The sequence below is a fragment of the Erinaceus europaeus genome, chromosome 11 (assembly GCF_950295315.1).
Source record: "Erinaceus europaeus chromosome 11, mEriEur2.1, whole genome shotgun sequence".
Classification (NCBI taxonomy): Eukaryota; Metazoa; Chordata; class Mammalia; order Eulipotyphla; family Erinaceidae; genus Erinaceus; species Erinaceus europaeus.
In genome coordinates, this window is record NC_080172.1 from 79,872,902 (window position 1) to 79,895,258 (window position 22,357).

General features: G+C 36.3%; 1 protein-coding gene across 1 annotated transcript in view; it reads right to left on the bottom strand.

Moving 5' to 3' along the window:
- DPYD (dihydropyrimidine dehydrogenase) overlaps positions 1–22,357 on the bottom strand; it is a 944,675-nt gene that overhangs the window by 259,077 nt on the left and 663,241 nt on the right. Inside the window, exons 17-18 of the mRNA XM_016189943.2 lie at positions 4,650–4,770; positions 3,409–3,528 (exon numbers count right to left, since the gene is read on the bottom strand). Coding sequence (XP_016045429.1) covers positions 3,409–3,528; positions 4,650–4,770 — 241 coding nt within the window. The remainder of the gene's footprint in view (positions 1–3,408; positions 3,529–4,649; positions 4,771–22,357) is intronic.

The following is a 22,357-nucleotide window of genomic DNA, read 5'->3' on the forward strand; positions in this document are numbered from 1 at the left end:
GCAAGTGGTGAAGCAGGGCTGCAGGTGTCTCTCTGTCTCTCTCCCTCTCTATCACTCCCTTCCCTCTCAATTTCTGGCTGTCTCTATCCAATAAATAAATAAGTAAATAAATAAAAATAATAGAATAAAAACCTAGAAAATATCAAAAGAAAAAAAATCTTTCCACAGGATGGCTTATCTCAGGTGGCTATCCAAAATTGAACTTGACTTAGCTTTTATTAAAAAAAAAAAGTCTGACTCAGGAGCCAGGCAGTGGCATACCTGGTTGAACATACACTTTACAATGTGCAAGGATCCATGTTCAACCCCCCAGTCTCCAACTGCAAGAGGGAGGCTTCACTAGTAGTGAAACAGTGCATCTCTCTTTCTCTCTCCCTTTCTTTCTCCCCTTCTCCTCTCAAGTTTTCTCTGGCCTATACAATTAATTAGTTAATTAATTAAGTAAAAATATAATGGGGTTCAGGCAGTGATGCACATAATAAGTGCACATAATACCATGTGCAATGACCTGGGTTTGAGATTCAAAAATGGTGAAGCAGGTCTGCAGGTGTTTTTCTTCCTCTCTATCTCCTCCTTCTCTCTTAACTTTTCTCTGTCCTATCTAATAACAAACAGAAAAATAAAAAGGAAAAAAGAAGTGTGTTGGGAACAGTGGATTCAGAGTTCTAGCATGAAGCTTCAGCAATAATCCTTGTGGCAATTAATAAAAAAAAATTACTCAAATGATTATAAAAGCAGATGTTCCAGTGCTCTAAGAGAGTAACTGGAACAGTATTAACATTATTCTGTGGTATTTTTAAATCTTTAAATATAGTTGGCATTTTTGCATGTGTTTTTTTGCATTAAAGAAATATGTGAAGTTCTAGTACCCATATTTGATAAATGCCAGACATGGCATTTTGCCATTCAGAGATTCTCAGCACCCCTAAAATTTGAAGCCATTATTATTCAACACAATTTTGCTAGGCTAGGACCTACTATTACTCATTTTACTCTCCATTACTAGTAATTCCCTGCTCTGGGATAACTTCTCCAGATACAAAAAGACAAACAGAGGGAATAAAAGAGACCACCAAAACTTCTTCTAGTGTAGTGGGGACTGGACTCAAACCAGGTCAGGCATATAGCAAAATGATCATACAAGTGAGAAATACTACTCTGTCTATAACAAAACAATTGTTTTAGAATTTGCTTCTTCTCTCTTAAAACATATCATCATTGCCTATTAAAACTGCTTTTCCAGATACTACAACCTTTAAATTAACACAAACATTATTTTAAAGAACAGAAGCTATTAATTTCGTTAATGTAGAAAAAAGGCTATTTTAAAAACGTCTTGTGTAATGGGAAGAGACTTAATATAATACCTCTTAAAAATGAGGTACAGTCCCTTAAAAGATGTTAGCAACTCTTTGTTGTTTAAAATGAAAGTTTCACCCAGGCATAACTGAGCTTATAGCCAAAGTGAGTATTCATATATGATTTTATAAATCTTAGAAATAGAGTTTTATGGAAATGTTAACAGGCCCTGAGGTATAGCTGAACTTATTTTCAGGTAGTACTATAATTTGCAGTGTGTGTATGCTTAAAGACTGCAACAACACAAAAAGACTTTTTCTAATGCTGTAATTTTGTAGTTTTATTAGACTGAGTTATAGTATGAGAAAATATTCAGAAATTGCAGCTTAAATGAGAAAATGTGAATGGTGTTACTTATATAAAATACTACTGCAATAGTTCTTTTATTAATTTTTAATGTTCAGCCCCCTCTGTGACCTCCTTTATTCTCTTACTGTCAACATGGCAAGCTGGAAAAATTGAAATGGGCTGACAGAAAACAGTGCATGTTACAGTCTAACTCTGGAATCTCTCAACTCTATTTCTGCAGCACTTTCTAACACAGTCCCTGTTATTCTGCATTATAATAATATTTAAGGCTCTGTTTGATAGCACCTGATAAAAGAGTTGTGTCTGAACCCTGAGCAGGTGCTCTTCATCGGCCTTCTTCTTTCTGACATTATGGAAATGACATTCAATTTAAGCAGAATGCAATCATAGTTTTTTAATCACTCTTATAGAAACAGTTCATGCTCAAAACATAATAGCTCAGCATGGATAGTGCTTTATTTGTGTCTATCCAGCCTCTTCCAAAAGCACAGTTTTGTCTGATTCAGCAAGGCTTTTTTTTTTTTTTTTAACAGTAGGATACTGCTATGTTATGTATATTTACCACAGTCTCTATCACCAAGGAGACTAATCCCCATACCAGTACAGTCAAGAACCCCACAGCATTGTTTCTGCAAGACCAAGTTCATGTTGTCACAGCAACAGAGTTCACAGGGCTAAGATACTGAACAGGACTTGGAGATTAAAACTCTTTCTGTTTTAAATGTTAAGTGTTCGTTGATGAGAGAGTATGCGAAGGGGTGATATCTCCAACTGTCTTGTCTGCTAAAGCTATAAATACAATGTTTTAATGGTTTTCTTAGCATACTTGTGAAAGCAAGAATTTTGAAGGAGGTATATATCAAAATTTTAGAAAGAGTAGAAGCTAATACAGACTATGAAAAGATACTGTAATCAGAGCGCTTACTTCCCTTAAGAGGTCTTGGTGTTAACCTTCCTCTATAAGTTCTGATTGTGACATTGATGAATTCTGAGGCAAACACACTCCACAAAAGAAGAAAAACTCATGTTAAGCCCTATCTCAGCATTCTCTCATCTTGTGCTATCATTCACTTGAGTCTTCACACACAGCCTACTCCATCTGTTTCAATTAAGCATTTTGATCATCAATGAGTTATAAAAATTGGGGATTATAAAATACACAATACACTTGCTTGCAAAATAACTTGTGATTTTTTTATTTGTTTCATATCTTAATAGTAGATTTAAAATTAAATTACAAAATTATGAGATAACAGGGGTATAATTCCACACTGCTTCCACCACCAGTTCTGTGTCCCCATTCCCTCCACAGGAAACTGCAGAAGTTCTCCCAACATCACATTTATGGCTTGACTATTATTTTTATAACTATCTATCTGTAATAACTTCAACTTTCTTACTCTTTTTATTTTAAATTGCCAGCAGGGTTATCATTGGGGCTCAGTGATGCCACTACTAATCCATTGCTCCTGATGGCCTTTTTTTTTTTTTTTTTTTTTTAAGCGGGACAGAGAGAAATTGAGAGGGGATCAGAGATAGTGTGGGTGAGTGAAAAACAATGCAGACCTGTTTCATCACTTGTGAAGAGTCCCCCTTGTGGGTGGGGAGCAGGGGCTCGAACCCACGTCTTCACAGGCTAATATGAGCGCTTAACTGGGTGTGTCACCATTTGAGCTCATAACTTCTGATTTTTTAAACTACCTCCAAGAATGTAAAATGCAAAGAGAGATCAGCACTTACCAGACACTCCTCCATATGTGGTCCGCTTCCCAATGCCCACTGCTGGCCAGGGTGTGCCATCGGCTTTTAATTCCATCAAACCGGAGACAGTGTTGGTGGCTGTTACACCATCTGCACCACCTTGGAAAGACAAATCAACATTTACCTGCATTCTTAAAGGGACAATGACTTAAATCTATTCCAACCTGTACCTAGGAAAAAGCACACTCTACTTTCTTGTGAGGACATTCTTTCCACTCAAATGCTTTCATTAATTTCCATCAATTGGTCATTTTAATTATCATCATTTCATTTTTTTCAATTATTATGTAGATGTGTACATATCAAATATTTTACATTCAATGTTATTTTCCAATCAATTTCGTGTCTTTGAAAATCAGTATACAATTTCTATTAGACAGATAAAAATATAAGCATATATGATAAATTTATAAACACAAACATATAATACACAAGTCATATTTACCAAGGAGTGATGAATTCAATAGAGTATTAAGCATATATTTAATGCAGTGTAACAAGCTGCATCAAGTATCAAGTGAGCTCATAAGAAATTTCACATCAGGAGTTGGGTGGTAGTGCAGCGGGTTAAGCACACAAGGCCCGAAGCGAAAGGACTTAAGGATACTGGTTCGAGCCCTTGGCTCCCCATCTGCAGGGGAGTCGCTTCACAAGCAGTGAAGCAGGTCTGCAGGTGTCTATTTTCCTCTCCCCCCTCTGTCTTCCCCTCTTCTCTCCATTTCTCTCTGTCCTATCCAACAATGATGACGACAACAACAATAATAATTACAACAATAAAACATGGGCAACAAATAAATAAATATTAAACTAAATAAATAAATATTAAAATAAATATTTAAAATAAGAAATTTCACATCATAAGATATAGTATACATATTTCTAAGCTTTCATTAAAAGTTTGTGTACTTTTGCTGGATGATTACATAATGAGCTTATTTATTTGAAATGGAGGTTCCTGTGATTATCGTTTCGCCTTATAATTCAGGTGCTCCCTAAGGAAATTCATAAATGTTCTTGTTTTTCCAGGTCAAAGTTAGGTGTCCATTTATTTGCATGAGTCAGATGTGACTCTACTGCATTTATGAGATCAAGTGTTCACTTTAATATTTTCCTTGAACTCTAAACAAAGTATACACCTATATTTTTAAATAAAGATGTACTTTACTAAGGTTACATAATTCAGGTCCACAAATGACTAGGCTACAGATGAAGGTTCTTACCTTCTTTTGCAGCTCTTGCGATGCTTACAATATCAGTGACATTTGGGGTCAACTTGGCAAAAAAAGGAACCCGGACAGCTTGCCTAACCCAGCGACAGATGTTGCGCACCAGCTCTGGATCCTGTTCAAGTAGGTAGGTTAAATATAGAACATAATTAAAGAATTGGTCAAAATGTATACTGGAACAACAGAAAACTGAATCCAACTTGACAATGAGCTATGTGATGTACTTCTCAAATCCTCCCTCAGTATTACACCTAGACTCATTAGGGAACTAAGGTTAATACACTTCAAGGGAACTGCAGATTCATCACATAAAAGGTTAAAATCTCAAGGGAATATTTGAAAAATAAAATAACAAAGGACAAAATGGAATAATGTGTATGTCAAATCCAGATAAATAATTTCAGGAAGAAAACATAAATTTTGGGTGAGCAGAAACAACTTTCTTGGCCAGAAAACATTACAAAATTTCTACTGAACTCAATTTAATATCAGTACAATAAAAAATATTTTATCTGATGACTGAAGTGAATGATATTAAATCTGAAGCTTTTTGTTTCTTCCTCATCAGAAGTATTAATTTTGCTGAAGTGTATTCAAAAGAAAATCTGTGACTTTCTAACAAATCTAATTATGATATATAGCACATGGTCACCTGAAATAGTTCTGTCCTGGAATGCACATGAGCTAATCAGTAACTTCAACTTACTTTCGTAAATACTACCAAGATCCATACAACACATCTCAACATTTATGTACTTGAAAGGACTGATCAAAATGACAAAAATGATGCAAAATATCAAATGTTCATTTTTAAAAGCAAGGAAAAGATATCTTCCTGTGCCTGTTTCCTGTGATTTTTCAGGCTTCTATTTTCTCATGGGACAAGTATCATTTAGAGGGCAATCACCTATCCATTCCATTGACAGTAACTTAATCGTAGTCATGTTCTTTGATTTCTACACATACAATAGTTCTTTTTTCATTACTTTTAGTGCAAAATTTATTCTGACAGGTACTGATAATGCACTTTGATGAATTACCTTAAAATATGCAATAGCAATTCATTATTGAACTTGGTAATGTTACCCTAGCAAGGTAAAATGTTTTTAGAATAAAAGATAAACCCAGAAAAAATACAGGCATATATTTAAAGTCTGAAACAGTAGGCAAGTATATCATTTGTAATTAACATTGTTATATGTAAGATAGTCACTCTTTACAGTTTAACCTTTCGAATTCTTTTAAGATGAGATTTCTAATGTTACAACCTTTAGAAAAAACCTTTTCACTTAGGTTTAATGTGTCTTGATATGTCACTTTGCATTACTCTATAAGTTATGTGTTTATAAGATATTCCAATGAGGTAATTTCTGTTGATTGTTATTGTCTCTACTCAGCAAAACTAATAATTTTAACAAGAAATCTTATTTCTTCATTAAACATAAATATTAAAAAAGCACTATATGGGATGCTCTACAGGGCATACCGTGAATTATGAATAGTAAAATATGGAGACTTAGCTGTACAAATTCTAACTCATGAAAATGGAGATCTGCCCCTGCCCATGCAATGCTCATGAAATATTTATAACCACTGCATTGGCATTATGAAGGCAGTTGCATCTTTGTGACTTTCATTTTTAAGTTATGAATTTCCATGGGACTTAGCCTAGAAATGACAGTAACTCTAGATGATACGAATTGCTTGTCCTTTGTGAAAGCTCTCTTTAAGGTAGAATTTGACAATAATTTAAAGACCACTTGAACTGTATAGCACACAGAAAGTCATCTGATAAGAATTAGTGAAACAAGTTTAAAATATTATTTGTTTCCAGTAGAGTAAACACTAATAATCTGATGCAGGCTAAGAGGCTTTCAATACTATCGACTACTAAATCTTTATAATTTACTTCAAACATTTGTCATATATTTTTATGCTTAGTCTCACAAATTGAATACTTTAAATGAATTCTTTCTACCCAATTGTTTAACACTTAAGAATTTGTTCTAAGTTTATCAGTAAAAAATACATGTAATTTCTTTAATTTCTTGCTACTATTATTTATTGGAATCATACGTCTCTATTTTAAGATTATATAGTATGACCCTCTCAAGCTTCTATAAGTAAAGTTAATAACATTCATATAAGCCAGTTGAAACTAATTCTCATATATATATATATAACTGAAACACAATTTGATTACCTGACAGTTTTAAAGACAGCTTCTGAGCAACATTACTGTGATAATTAATGACTGTTTTGTAAATTGCAAAGATTTGTTTGGCAGACATAGTAGTATTTTAATACAACTAGAAATGTGATTAGGAAAATAACATGATAAAATCAGTCAGAGTGCTTTGGGGAATTAAGGCATAGGCTATAAATATTCACACTTTCCTCATTTTTTCACAGTTTTGATATGAACATTTAAGATCCAAAGTAATAAATGTATCTCAGCCTTTGACCTTCTCATTTCCTAGAGAGGCATTATTTTTCTTCTAAGCCAGTTTTTAGAATTTTGTTAAAATATGAAGCTTTTTTTTTTTTAATTGTCACACGGATATTTCACTGTGCCTAGTGGACTTCATCAGAAAGAGACAGACTGAAACAGGGAGCCTATAGCACTGATGCTTCTTTCAGTGTGGTGAGAGTGGTCTTGAACCTGAATCAAGAGCATGGCAAAGAAGGCACTTTCTTAAGTGACTTATCTTGCTGACTCAGAACTTTGTAAAAATTAATGTTTTAGATAACTTCCAATTTCTTTAAAACCTTAAGATAATAAGTACACAAAGATACTATAGGCTTTCAAATTGAGATACAGATACTTTTACACTATCCACATCAACAAAAAGTAAATAAAACTTTGGATTGTTTTTCTGTTTTTAGGTACAAAGCATTGAAGACATTCAAAAATTTATGTTGTTACAAATTATGCTGCTATGAATATAGATATACCTGGGAGCAAACCAGTTGTCCAACAACAGATAAGTGGCTAAGTTGTGGTGTATATGCACAATGGAATACTGCTCAGCTATTAAAAATGGTGGTTTCACTTTTTTCACTTGGATGGAGCTTGAGGGAATTACATGAAGTGAGATAATGCAGAAAGAGAAGGATGAATATGGGATGATCTCATTCATAGACAGAGGCTAAGAAATAAGAAAAGAAGGGAAAACACAGAACAGAACTTGGACTGGGTTTGGTGTATTGCACCAAAGTAGAAGACTTTGGGGTGGGGAGGAGGGTTCATGTCCTGGAACATCATGGCAGAGGAGGACCCAGAGATGGTTGAGTTACTATGTGGAAAACTGAGAAATGTTACACATGTACAAATTAATGTATTTTGCTATTGGCTGTGAACCACTAATGTCCCCCCAATAAGAAAAAAAGGGATTATATATCTAGATATTAGACCAGAAACTCTAAAATTTATAGGAGAAAATATTGGTGAAACTTTGCAGGACCTTTATATCAAGGATGTATTTGGGGACTCAACCCCCTGGGATGGGAAATGAAAACAAGAGTAGCTAAATGAATTTTTGTGGCTAACTTTGGGAGGTGGGAGGGTAGGGATTCAGTACTTTGACGGTAGGTGTGGTGTGGAACTATACACTGTAATCTTACATTCTGGTAACAAGCTATTAATAAAAAATAAAAATTAAAAAACAAAAAGATTTAAAAAAAAAGAAAATTAGAGTAGAGTTGATGGGAGAGAACAGACCTCTGCTCTGGATGTGTGGTGCTGGAGACTGACCCTGGAGATCAGAAATACAGCACTCAAACTTGGCCTTCTGTTTACTAAACCAGCTCCCCAGTGGGGCAGGATAATAATTTTTAATTACAGAAACTAGAATATCTTCAGTAACACATCAAGGAAGTTCTATAAAGAATACATCATCCTGGTTTAAGGCCCTTAAATTGGCCTCTTCATTGTAGAACAGTCCTTTCTACCAATTACCTAGGACATCAAATCTTTTTGGTTTCATGTCCTATACAAAGGAATAACCACTAGAAAATGAGACTGTAAGAATTTCTTGATAAGCTAAATTACAAGTGAAATTTTTGACTTTAAGAAACATTTCTCTTCAATTTACTTGGTAATTTTCTCTCAGTACAATTCTATTCAAAATGGTTTTCTTAGAAGGTGGCATTTCAATGAGTCCACCGAAAAATTTTACCTGTTATAAAATGTTTTCCACTAAGGAACTCCTAAGTCTTAATATACATGACATGCCAGAGGTAGCCAGCATTTTTATTATGTCCACTTTTCTGATAGAGAGAACTGTGGCCCAAAAGATCAATCTGAGTGCCTACTTCAAGTTCTTAATTTTCTTTCCCATTATCATGTCCTAAACCATCATCTTCTTTAGCAAAATTGCTCCCTAAAGTGAAATCCAGTCATCAATTGTAAATGAGAACTATAAAAAGCTTCTACTTCATTTACACCTGTAAGATTAGATGTAGCTTCAGGGTAATAGGCAAAAGTGATGCATTTATCTTTTTAATGTCAATAAGTAGGACAGAAAGAGTTAACTATTTCAGGCAATTATCAGCTCCAATACAATTATCAGTAAATATGAAGTTTGTGCATTGAAATGGAAGTGTTCACTTATATACTTATATATCCAAAAGACATGAGCACACAGCAACACAAAACTCTGCAACTGATTGAAGAAAGCAATTTTTATCAAAATAGTACACAAATTAGAAGCAAATGAAACATTAATTAATATGTGAATGAATAAGAAAATTAAGACATATTCATACAACGCACCACTATTCTTCAATAAAATGAAACAAACTCCTGGATCATGCCACAACTTGTAATAATCAAGGAAGCATATTCAAGAAGCACACAAAAACGTACATAATGTAGGTTATATCTACATGAAATTCCACAAATGAAAAGCCTTGGTAGAAAGAAAAGTATTGGTCATTGGGACTTGGGTTTCTGATTTGAGGAAGGGCTTATGTGGGAAAAGGTAAACAAAAATTTTTTAGGGCAATGTAAATATTTTATATGATTTTGTGTCAATATTTCCACATCCAAATGTCCCATTCTACCTTAGTCTAAGGATAGTATGGACTACTAACTACCTTTACAAGACTTCCACAATATTTTTGTATTTTTTTATATTGCATTTATCAAAGTGTTTTGTAATCATAGCCCATATTTTTCTTCTCTGCCAGTTTAGACTATTGTTTACTTAAAGAATGTGTCTTACTCAGGAGTCGGGCTGTAGCACAGCAGGTTAAGCGCAGGTGGCGCAAAGCACAAGGACCAGCATAAGGATCCCGGTTCGAGCCCTGGCTCCCCACCTGCAGGGGAATCGCTTCACAAGCGGTGAAGCAGGTCTGCAGGTGTCTATATTTGTCTCCCCCTCTCTGTCTTCCCCACCTCTCTCCATTTCTCTCTGTCCTATCCAACAACTACGACGACAATAATAACTACAACAATAAAACAACAAGGGCAACAAAAGGGAATAAATAAATAAAATAAATTTAAAAAAAAGGGGGGGGGAGTCGGGCTGTAGCGCAGCGGGTTAAGCACAGGTGGCGCAAAGCACAAGGACCGGCATAAGGATCCTGGTTCGAACCCCGGCTCCCCACCTGCAGGGGAGTCACTTCACAGGCAGTGAAGCAGGTCTGCAGGTGTCTCTCTTTCTCTCCTCCTCTCTGTCTTCCCCTCCTCTCTCCATTTCTCTCTGTCCTATCCAACAACGACAACAACAATAATAACTACAACAATAAAACAACAAGGGCAACAAAAGGGAATAAATAAATAAAATAAATATTTAAAAAATAAAAAACAAAAAACAAGAATGTGTCTTACTCTTTAGTACCAATTTCCCAACAGAGAACCAGAGACATCAAAGACATAAATAGTAGAATTTTATTTATATGTACTTATTTTCCAGCGGCAGAACTTATGGTCCTTATTCATTCCTTTAAGTACAAGCCTGTGACAATGCCTTAATGTGGTTTCTTCTTCCTTCCAGAAAGGAAGTATTTTCCTTGTACACTTTATCAGATATTCTTAGATGGAGGTATAAAAACCTTCCCTGACAAGCAACAGTTGAAGAAATCAACTATCACCAAGCCAGCACTGCAAGAAGTTCTGAAAGGTCTCCTATAAACAACCACCTCACCATAAACATACTATATATCCAAACCCCCTAAAAGTTTAGAATAATGGTATTAAAATACTTGAATTTAAAATATCAATAAATGTCAATGGTCTAATCCACCTATTAAAAGGCACAGAGTAGAAAGATGAATCAGAAAACACAATGCAACTATATGTTCTCTGCAGGGATCCCACCTAACTCAACAAGACAAACACAGACTCAAAGTGAAAGGATGGAAAACCATCATAAAAGCCAATGGACCACAAAAAAGGGGCAGGAAACAGCTATTCTCAAATCTGACATGATAGACCTTAAAATAAATATAATAAAAAATAGAGATGGACATTACTCAATGTTCACAGGATTAGTCAATCAAGAGGACTTAACAATTACTAAGATCTATGCACCCAATGAAAGGCCATCTAAATACAGCAAACATCTATGGAAAGAACTACAGCAATATATTAACATCAACACAGTAACAGTAGGAGACTGCAACACCCCACTCTCTCAACTTGACAGATAATCTAGGCAGAAAATTAATTAAGAATCAAGGAGCTAAATGAAGAGATATATAAACTAGAAATATTGGACATTTTCAGTTATTCACCCCAAGAAAATGGAATACACATTCTATTCAAGCCCATATGGGTCATTCTCAAGGATATACCAGACGCTAGTCCATACAGTGTCAACAAACTCAAGAGCATTGAAATCATCCCAAGCATCTTCTAAGACCACAGTGGAATTAAATTAACACTTAACAACAAAGAAAAAAAATAGTAGAAGTCCCAAAATGTGGAAATTCAAGAGTATACTGGTCCTTTTTGCTGCCATGACATCATCTCCCCAGACAATAACCTGGGCCTACCTGCATATCAGATGTCAGGCTCAGAAAAACAAACAAACAAACAAACAAAAAACAACAAGTATAGTCATGGGCCCTTTGGAATATAACTAAAATAGGCTTACTAACTATCTACAAACTGGAGAGCCCCAACTCTTCATCTGTACTATTCCAGCCTTTAGGTTCATGGTTAATCAACAATTTGTTTGGCTTTATATGTTAACTCTTCTTTCAGCCACCAGTTTCCAGATGCTACCATGATGCCAACTGGACTTCCCTGGGCAGATGACCTCACCAGTGTGTCCTGGAGCCCAGCTTCCCCAGTGCCCCACCCCACCAGTGAATGAGAGAGACAGGCTGGGAGTATGGATCGACTTGCCAACGCCCAAGTTCAATGGGGAAGCAATTACAGAAGCCAGACCTTCCACCTTCTGTACCCCATAATGCCCCTTGGTCCATACTCCCAGAGGGATAAAGAATAGGAAAGCTATCAGGTGAGGGGATGGGATACAGCATTCTGGTAGTGGGAATTGTGTGGAGTTGTACCCCCCTATCCTATGATTTCTGTTAGTGTTTGCTTTTTATAAATAAAAATTTACATATATATGTATATATATTAAACCAATGGGACTACATCACATTAAAAATCTTCTGTACAACAAAAGAAATCACCACCCAAACAGAGACCTTCCACAGAATGGGAGAAGATCTTTACATGCCATACACCAGACAACAGACTAGTAATCAAAATATATGAAGAGCTCACCAAACTCAAGCAACAATAAAACAAATGACCCCATCCAAAAATAGGGAGAGATATGAATAGAATATTCTCCATAGAAGAGATACCAAGGGCCAACAAACATATAAAATGCTCCAAGTTATTATCAGAGAAATGCAAATAAAGACAACAATGAGATACTACTTGACTCCTGTGAGAATGTCATATACCAGAAAATGTAGCAGTAACAAATGGAGAAGTTGTGGAAACAAAGGATCCCTCCTACACTGTTGGTGGGACTGTAAATTGGTCCAATCCCTGTGGAAAATGGTTTGGAGAACTCTCAGAAGGCTAGAAGTGGGCCTACCCTATGATCCAGCAATTCCTCTCCAGGGGATATATTCTAAGGAACCAAACACATCCATTGGAATATATTTGTGTACACCTATGTTCTTAGCAGCACAATTTGAAATAGCCAAAACCTAGAAGCAACCCAGGTATCCAAGAACAGATGAGTGGCAGAGTGACATATACACAATACAGATGAGTGACATATACACAATGGAATACTACTCAGCTATTAAAAAGGGTGAATTCATCTTCTTTACAGCATGTTGGATGGAGCTTGAAGAAATCATGTTGAGTGAGATAAGTCACAAACAAAAGGATGAATATGGGATGATCTCACTTAAAAGAAGAAAAACAAGATCAGAAGGGAAAACATTAAGCAGAACTTGGACTAGAGTTGGTACATTTCACCAAGGTAAAAAACTCTGGGCTTGGAGGGAGGGTTCAGGTCCTGGAACATGATGGCAGAGGACGACTCAGTGGGGGTTGTATTGTTATGTGGAAATGTTACGCATATAAAAACTATTATATTTTACTGTCGACTATAAACCATTAATCCCCCAGTAAAGAAATTAAAAAAAAAAAAGAATTGTCACACACTATTTAGACAATTTCCTACTATGACATATTCTTTTTTTAAAAATTTTTATTACATTTATTTATTTTCCTTTTTGTTGCCCTTGTTGTTTTTATTGTTGCTGTTGCTATTGATGTTGTGATTGTTGGATAGGACAGAGAGAAATGGAGAGAGGAGGGCAAGACAGAGAGGAGGAAGCAACTCCCTGCCTGTGAAGCAACTCCCCTGCAGGTGGGGAGCCGGGGACTTGAACTGGGATCCTTACGCTGGTTGTTGTGCTTTGCGCCACGTATGCTTAACCACTGCGCTACCACCCGACTCCCTACTATGACATATTTTTTGAGTCAATGTTTTTATCCTCTCTATGGTTCTCTAGTTCTCTACCTCTCCATCAGCTCCCTTCTTTTCTCATGTATGACATTGCTAATAGTAGATTTCACTTGTGAAAGCTATACAAATTTCAGTCCTTCCCTTTGACAGATTGTCATTCTGGAATCAGATCCAGATTTCCTACAGTTACCTTGAATTTACTGGTTAATCCCAACCAGAAATCCACTACTTCATCTGGTCATGGAAACAAATTTGGACAATGTACCTGTTCAATAAGCATCTTCTGTCCCCGTTTCTGCGTACACTGTTAATGTTCTGAGAAGTACTGTTCACCACACTATTATGCAATTTTATTGTATAAGAAATTAAGTTTTTAGTCCAGGAAGTGCACAGAATACCAACATAATTATGTTGTTGTTGACGATGATAACTGAAGTTGAGCTTACTGAAGTCAAAAAGAACGAAATTTCTGAGTTAAACTGATGAGAGATGTGCTAAACTGACCTAATCAAGGATCTAAAATACTTTTAATGGAAAACACACAGAAACTGGCAATCATGACAGATACTCAGATTTCCTTTCAGGAAAAGACCTGTTCAGTTACAAGATGGCAACTGAGCTGGTGAATTATCAATTTCTAACTGTTCACTCCCAAAGGACAGCCTCAATTCCTAAGCTGAGGTGAAGTTCTTCTTGGAGAAGCTGCACCAATGATAACATAACTATGGTATAAGAGCCCACGCATTTCTGCCAACACGGGACTGTTCTAGGAGGCAATCTGCTTTAGACCTCTCCTTTGAGCTGACAAAGATATCTCTCATATTTGAATTAGGATATGATGTATTTCCATTTGACTAACCTTACTTTCTCTCTTTTTCCATTTATAGACATTGTTCTTTAGTAAATATCTTATATTCCTTTCTCCATTAGTGCATTTGATTCCTGGAGGGTTCAACTGACATTATTTCCTACTTGGATTTGAAATTCCTCTTCTGATGGGATTAAGCTATATTCTAAGAAATTCAAAGAAGAAAATGAAACTAGTGGCCACAAGGTATTTCTCCTACAAAATACACAAAAGACAGATAAAATGAATCTAAAAAATTCTCTTGGGGCCAGGAGGTGGTGCACCTGGTTAAGTGCACACATTACAGTGAACAAGGTCCCAGGTTCAAGTCCCTGGTCTCCGCCTGTAGGAGGAAAGCTTCACAAGTGGTGAAGTCGGGCTGTAGGTGTCTGTCTTCTTCTCCCTCTCTACCTCCCCTACTCCTCTCAATTTCTATCTATCCAATAATATATATATATATATATATAGTTAAAAAATAATTTTCTTAACTTTTATGGAAGGTCTTATAAGTGGTTTTCACTGTTTACCCAACAATAGCTGAGCTACTTCTTTCCAAGATTAAAATTGCTAAAGGGATATGACATAGGATGAAAACTGTCTTCTTTGAGAAATAGTTCAGGAAACCCTTGAAGGGTTTCAATACCTACCTGGTGTTTGACTCAGAACCTGGAGAGTCGGTGAATAGGGGGAGAAGCGGTGGGGAGGGAAAGGGAATCTGTAATGAAGGTGCATAAGTCCTTGCATAATGAAGAGGATAACTGTGTCTGAATGTCATGTCTGTTCAAGAGTATGACTTGGGGGATCAGCATACATGCTAATCCTACACATTGCACTATGTGCTGCAATCAATTACTGAAAACCTGTCTAATGGTATCATAGAGATCACCTGAAAACTTCTTCCACGTGTATTGAGTTTCTAGGACCTTATGCTAATGTTCGTCTTTTGCTTGTATAATCTATTCTAATTGTCTAAAAAAGTGTAAAAAGTGCACTTGATTCCCTGTCCCCTTTCTGGAATCAATGCTTCTGAGTCAAGACCCTGGCTTATGTGCACAAAAACTGTGGTTTCCCAGATTACACATACACTTGACCCATACCTTGGTAGTGACTTGCCAGCAATCAGTCCTTCCTACTTCACAGTGATTTAATTTGCCTTTCCATATACTTCCATCTCTAATTCCCTTTCTTTTTAATTTTTATTAGTGAAGTTAATAATTTAAAAGATTTTAAGATAACAGGGGTACAATTCCTTATAATTCCCACCTCTTTGTCTCTTTCTTAGCATGTATCATTTCTCTCTCACCTCTGCCCCAAATTGGAAATTATTTAGGGTCCATATATTTACCTTCCTAGACAAATAAATGGCTTTTAGAAACATACATTAGACATAGATGACAGAAAAAGAGACAATTCAAAATATTCTACATTAAAGTATTTTTTAAAATGACTTGTTCTATTTATATAGCATTCTTTATATTGTACCCGCACCACCAATACTGATTTCATTGATCTGTATATTCAAAGGTTAATATCTCCTTTGTAAAAAAAAAAAGAGTGTTTTCCATAGTTTGCTTTCTAATGAGGTTATGTAATATAACCTCAGAGTTGTTAATATGTGGAGTAAGAGGCTATATGCACATGCTCTGCTGATGCCTCCAGAGTGGTTCAAAACTGTGGACCAGCTGAGTCCAACTGAAGATCAGCAGGCCTCCAAATCACTGCTCAGAACACACTACAAAGAATTCAATGGGTAATCAAGTGCAGGCAATCACTTGCACTACTGTGTGCAGATTCATTTCAGATAAGGGCAAGTGAGTATTTAAGTGTATAATAAGGAGTTTTTATTCTTTGCAGACTTCAGGCAACATGACGTTTGTTTCCTTAATGCAAAGAATTAATGTAAACAGTGTAACTATTGATATTTTATACATAGGTTGGTCTATTCATTTAGCCTATGCTTTCCAATGCCAGAGTTAGAAAACAACCACAAGCACAGAATCTCAGTATCTTTGTAATCCCATATTGGTGTGCATGATTAACCCACACAGGGAGTAGACTAGAATAAAACAGCCTTCTGCCCTGGAGCACCCACTGTGCTGATACACTTAGGATGAAGAGAGTCTAGGGAAGTCATGCTTCTGTCCTGGGAGCTTTATGAAATCCAAGCAAAAAAGAATTACTGCAGAGGCAATTTTAAATAACATAGCGAAGGAAATCTCAATCCCTTGGCAGTGAATGGTTTCAGCTAAGGGGAACTCATCCATAACAAGTTGGTACAGTTCCTTAAGGGATTTCTTCCTATTGCTGCTATAAGATCTAGAAAGAAAGATTATCTAGGCCTTTGCCTTGCCAGCTCTGTGGATGGATTTCCCTCTTAGAGCTGAAAAGGATTTGGAGATACTAAAAGTGGGGTGGCTTTATTAAAAAGTCTATGTGAAAGTGTGGTTGGAGAAGATATTAAACATAACCTTTTGTAAGTGTGATATACACAAACTCTTGATGTAAAATTCATGGATCCTTAGTCACGAATTTGAGCAAAGTGGACTGAATTTAAGTCTTATCAATGTATTTAGACTTATGTGGTAGTTTACACAGAGTATAATTTTGTGGTAAACACAAGTATGTCATAAGAAATTGTGTTTGTGTGTGTGTGTACATGTGTGTATGTAAAAATAAAGTGCTATATTTTAAAGTCTTAAATGTAAGAGAAAGGAGCAATGATAAGGTGCCCTTCCCCATTAAAAGCATATGTAGTAAGCTAAAAGAATTAAGTGAGAGTTTTTTTAGTGAAGGGGTCAGCTGTGCCCTTTGATTCATCTCATAGGATGAATATAGCAGTTCTGTTGGTGACCCAACAGTGAAGCTGGTGACAAAGACGAGCTCTTACTCTCTTATTGTTCCTTAGTGAGTTGTTCCAGTGACTTTAAACATTAGAAACTGTGGTAATAATAAAACAGCTCTTAGCTCCGTGTCTCTTTCCCATTTCTATATCAACTTATTTTCCACTTTTTTTTTTCTCTATTGCCTTTTGGATTCTCCAGTTTCAACTTTTTAACTATATATTATGGAATCTATGAGTCATCTTATTGAGTGGTAACTTCCAACTCTATGAGGCACTGGTGGGAAACAGAAACCATTGTCATTGAAACCTATTGCAAAGAGAGCTTTCTTTTCTTTATTCTCTGGAAAATAAGAAACAGGCACGTAGCATAGGTATGACTGAATTGAAGCTCCAGCCAAAATAACCACAACAGAAAAAAAAAAGACTAATTTATTTGTGGTGGTCTGAGGCACAAGTTTCCTGACAGATCTAATAGCAGCAGCAGTGGAAAATGCCAGCACTGTCAGGGGCTGTAGGTTGGGTACACAGCTGTCAGTGCACATTTTCTAGGACATTTTGGCTTCTCTCCCTTTTTTCTTTATTATAATTTATAAATTTATTTTTAGGTAGAGACAGAAATTGGTAGGGAAGGGGAGATATAGAGAGAAAGAGAAACAGCCACCTGCAGCACTGTTTCAGTGCTCCTGAATCATTGCCCCTGCAGGTAGGGGTGGGGGCTTGAACTTTGGCCCTTATGAACCTGACCCCTTCTATTCCTTTTCCAAACTAGCTTTCCCTACCTTTCTGTAAAAAAGCTTTGTGTCCTGCTGATAAAACTACTATTTCCAGATAGCTAGAGTCAGTTGGGTTACTTGTAATTATCTTCCCAGACAAGACTTTTAGTCCACTTGTATGTTAGCTGTCCAGCTCAGGCAAAAATTAGTAAAGTCATGGGCCCCTTGGAATATACCTAAAATACAGTTACTAGCTTATTCCAACGTGAAGGCCCCAAATTTCATCTGCTATATTCTTAGCTTTAGGTTTCTGATTATTAAACAATTTGTTCTGCTTTATATCTATGCTTTTTCAGCCACCAAATTGCAGATGCTACCATGACACCAGCCTGACTTCCCTGGGCAAATGGCCTTACCAATGTGTCCTAGAACCCCAGCTTTTCAGAGCCCTACCCCACTATAGAAAGACAGAAACTGGCTGGGAGGGGCTGGGTGGTGGCGCACCTGGTTGAGCGCATGAATTAAAATGCGCAAGGACCCAGGTTTGAGCCCCCAGTTGCCACCTGCAGGGGAAAAGCTTCATGAGTGGTGAAGCAAGGCTGCAGGTTGTCTCTCTGTCTCTCTCCCTCTCTATCACCCCCTTCCCTCTTGATTTCTGGCTGTCTCTATCCAATAAATAAAGATAATTAAAAAAAGAAAGAAACTGGCTGGGAGTATGGATCAACCTGCCAATACCCATGTCTAGAGGAGAAACACTTGCAGAAGTCAGACCTTCCACCTTCTGCACGCCATAATGATCCTGGGTCCATACTCCCAGAGGGATAAAGAATAGGAAAGCTTCCAATGGAGGGGATGGGATACCGAGCTTTGAATGGTGGTGGGAATTGAAACGTTTATATCCCACAATCTTGTCTATCATTTTTAAGTCGCTCATAAAAAATTATGAGCATCAGTTACTATTCCCACTATTTGACTTTACTGTCCATTTTATGAAAATTATATCATCATTATTTATATACTTATAACTTAACACTCTTTAGTTAGGCTGCTGATCTATTTCTTTAGTTACAGCTTATGACTTTTTGCTTGATGTACAATGAGTTGTGGTCTGGTCCAATGAATTATAGTCTACACAGAAGCTTTTGTGGCAGTTTGTGTAAAAGATAATGGCTCCAGTTGTTATTTAATGAAGCTGAGGGGTGACAGGTCTTTTCACGGACTTTACAATAAGAAAATATTAATTTTATCTAGCACTTAATTATTTATTTGAAACTTTCCATGAACTGTGGGAATGAAAAAAAGTAAGGCATCAACTTTCTCTTCAAAAAACTTAGGAACATATTACAATCACTTAAATTTTTCAGAGTCAATAGAACATATAAATGGTCTTTGGGATATATAATATACCTCTATGTCTTTATAAATCACTTACTATTTGCACATGTTGAAATGAGCAGGCACTCATATTATTCAAAAGATCCTTTCAGAAGCAAATGATATATATCACCTAAATCCCAGAAAGCTTGGTTTGAAATGTATTAAGAGTATCTGTGATTTCTGAAATGATGGCTATGTAAACAGAGAATGGTAATACACTCCATAAGGAAAAAATATCTTGAGGTACTGAAATTAAATCAAAATATGATCTTCTATTCACTCTGAATAACCTGAATGATTACCAATTCGACAAGGATCTTTCATTTATCCCAACTCAACTTTACAGAAGGGCCTAAAGCCTACAATGTTGATAAAACAGTTGAAGCTCGCATGAGGGAAAATCTTCAAATTGCTTGAACATAAAATCATATTAGTACCAAAAGCAGATGGATATTTACTTTTGCAATATTCAACAAATGTAAAGTACCCAGAGGGCTGCTAAATTTAGATAGAATAAAACTTGGTGATTTTTTTTTTTTACACTTGAAAAAAGGCATATTTAATGAATTTTACTGGGTTATGTAACATAGATGTTAGAAACACCTAATTTGGTTTTTAGATAACTGGGAAAAAGTAGCATACAACATTACAAAGTGAGCTTTACCCATATCAACCAAGCTGGTAACACTCCTAGATATTAAAATATGACAGCTGAAATCACAAATAGGACATATACATTTTATAATGTATTGTGCTTTTTCTGACAAGTCAGAGTTTCTAATTCTAGAAAGTTCTATGAAACCTGGACCAATGTCTTTTACTAGGCATTTGCAATCACTCTGCCGTTAGGATTTTGTAAATATTTTCATTTGGGTATATGAAACAGATAGAAAAAAGACAACACTTTAATCTGAATTATGTATACATTGAACAAAAGCTCACCGGTGGAGTGATTACTTTTATTTGCTTTTTTATTTTAATTTTTTATATGTATTTATTTTCCCTTTGTTGCCCTTGTTTTTCATTGTTGTTGTAGGTGTTGTTGTTATTGACGTCATCGTTGTTAGGACAGAGAGAAATGGAGAGAGAAGGGGAAGACAGAGAGGGGGAGAGAAAGACACCTGAAGACCTGCTTCACCGCCTGTGAAGTGACTCCCCTGCAGGTGGGGATCCAGCGGCTTGAACCGGGTTCTTTACACCAGTCCTTGCACTTTGCGCCACCTGTGCTTAACCCACTGCACTACCGCCCGACTCCTTACTTTCATTTACTTTTAAAGTGTGGAAGGGAGATAGGCAAGGAGACAGGCAAGGAATTAATAGTGAGGACGATTTGCTCTAGAAGCTCAAAGTATTCACATAACGGTGTCAGATGGAGAAGGGCTTATTGTATAACACATGAAGAAGGAAGGAATATATATATATATATATTTAATTTATAAAAGGGAAATATTGACAAGACCATAGGATAAGAGGGAAACAATTCCACACAATTCCCACATCCAGAACTCCCAATCCCTCCCTCTGCCTTTGAAAGTTTTCCTATTCTTTATCCCTCTGAGAGTATGGACCCAGGATCATTATAGGGAGCAGAAGGTGGAAGGTCTGGCTTCTGTAATTGCTTCCTTGCTGAACATGGGAATTCGCAAGTCAGTCCAAGAAGTATATTGCTTTTTAAAAGGAAATAAATAGGAGAAAGACTCTAAAGTATAGGAATACATGAAATGATGGGGGGAAAATGATTGCATAAGACATGAGCAGAGAGTAGATGAGGTTGCTTTTTTTAAAAAAAAAATTTATTTATTATTGGGTAGAGAGAGAGAGAAATTGAGAAGGGGGAGATAAAGCGGGAGAGAGACACCTGCATCTCTATTTCCCTACTAGTGAAGCTTCCTCCCATAGGTGGGGACTAGGGGCTTGAACCCATGTCCTTGCACACTGCAGTGTATGCTCTTAACCAGGTGCGTGACCGCCTGGCCCTCAGTGGGGTTGCTTCTTAAAGATTCTGTGTCCTATGTTTCAGCAATATGAAAATGTGGACAGTTATGTATTTAGGTTTATGTTTTATTTATTTATTTTTAATTATTTTATTTATTTATTTTTTTACCAGAACACTGTTCAGTTCTGGTTTATGGTGGTGCAGGGTATTGAACCTGGGACATTAGAGTCTCAGGCATGAGAGTCTGTTTGCATAACCATTATGCTATCTACCCTCCGCTAGGTTTATGTTTTAGAAACAAAAGCTACTTTTATATCTGCAGAGAGACACAAAAATCGGGAAACTAAAAGAGGTTCTAAAGTATTGAAGTACCAGTGAAAATCAAGAACTTTAAGTGACTCGGAGTATCATTATAAAATGGACATTGAAACTTTCAAAATCAGGACAAGTTGGAGTTTGAAAAGAAAAATGAAAAATAATTCTACAATTCAACATAGGGATAGCAATTTTACTAAACAAGGAAGGAAATATAAGAGATGCAGTTTTGCGTGGAAAATGATTATTAAGTTTTAGATACAATGAGTTTGAGATTCCTACTGGAATTTTTATTTTACTTTATTTATCTGATAGAGTCAGAGAAAATGTAAGAGGAAGGCAGAAAGTAGGGAGGGAGAGAGATAAAGAGAGAGAGAGAGAGAGAGAGAGAGAGAGAGAAACTGCAGCACTACTTAACCATTTGTGAAATTTTTCCCTGAAGGTGGTAACTGAGCATTATAACATGTGCACTCAACCAGATGTATCACTGATTGGTCCCTCCTTCAGGAATTTTTATTGACTGTAGTTGAGAGTCAACAGGAACTTATATTTCATGAGGAGTTTTGGAAACCTAGAATTAGGAGTAGTTAGTGTTGAAGTGTAATGGATGAGATGTAGGAAAGAAAAAAACAGAAACCTTTAGAGCATTAATATTAAGGTGCAAAAATCACTGAAATGGTTAGAGAGAAAGAGAAAACAAGGAAATATATGGAATAAGGTA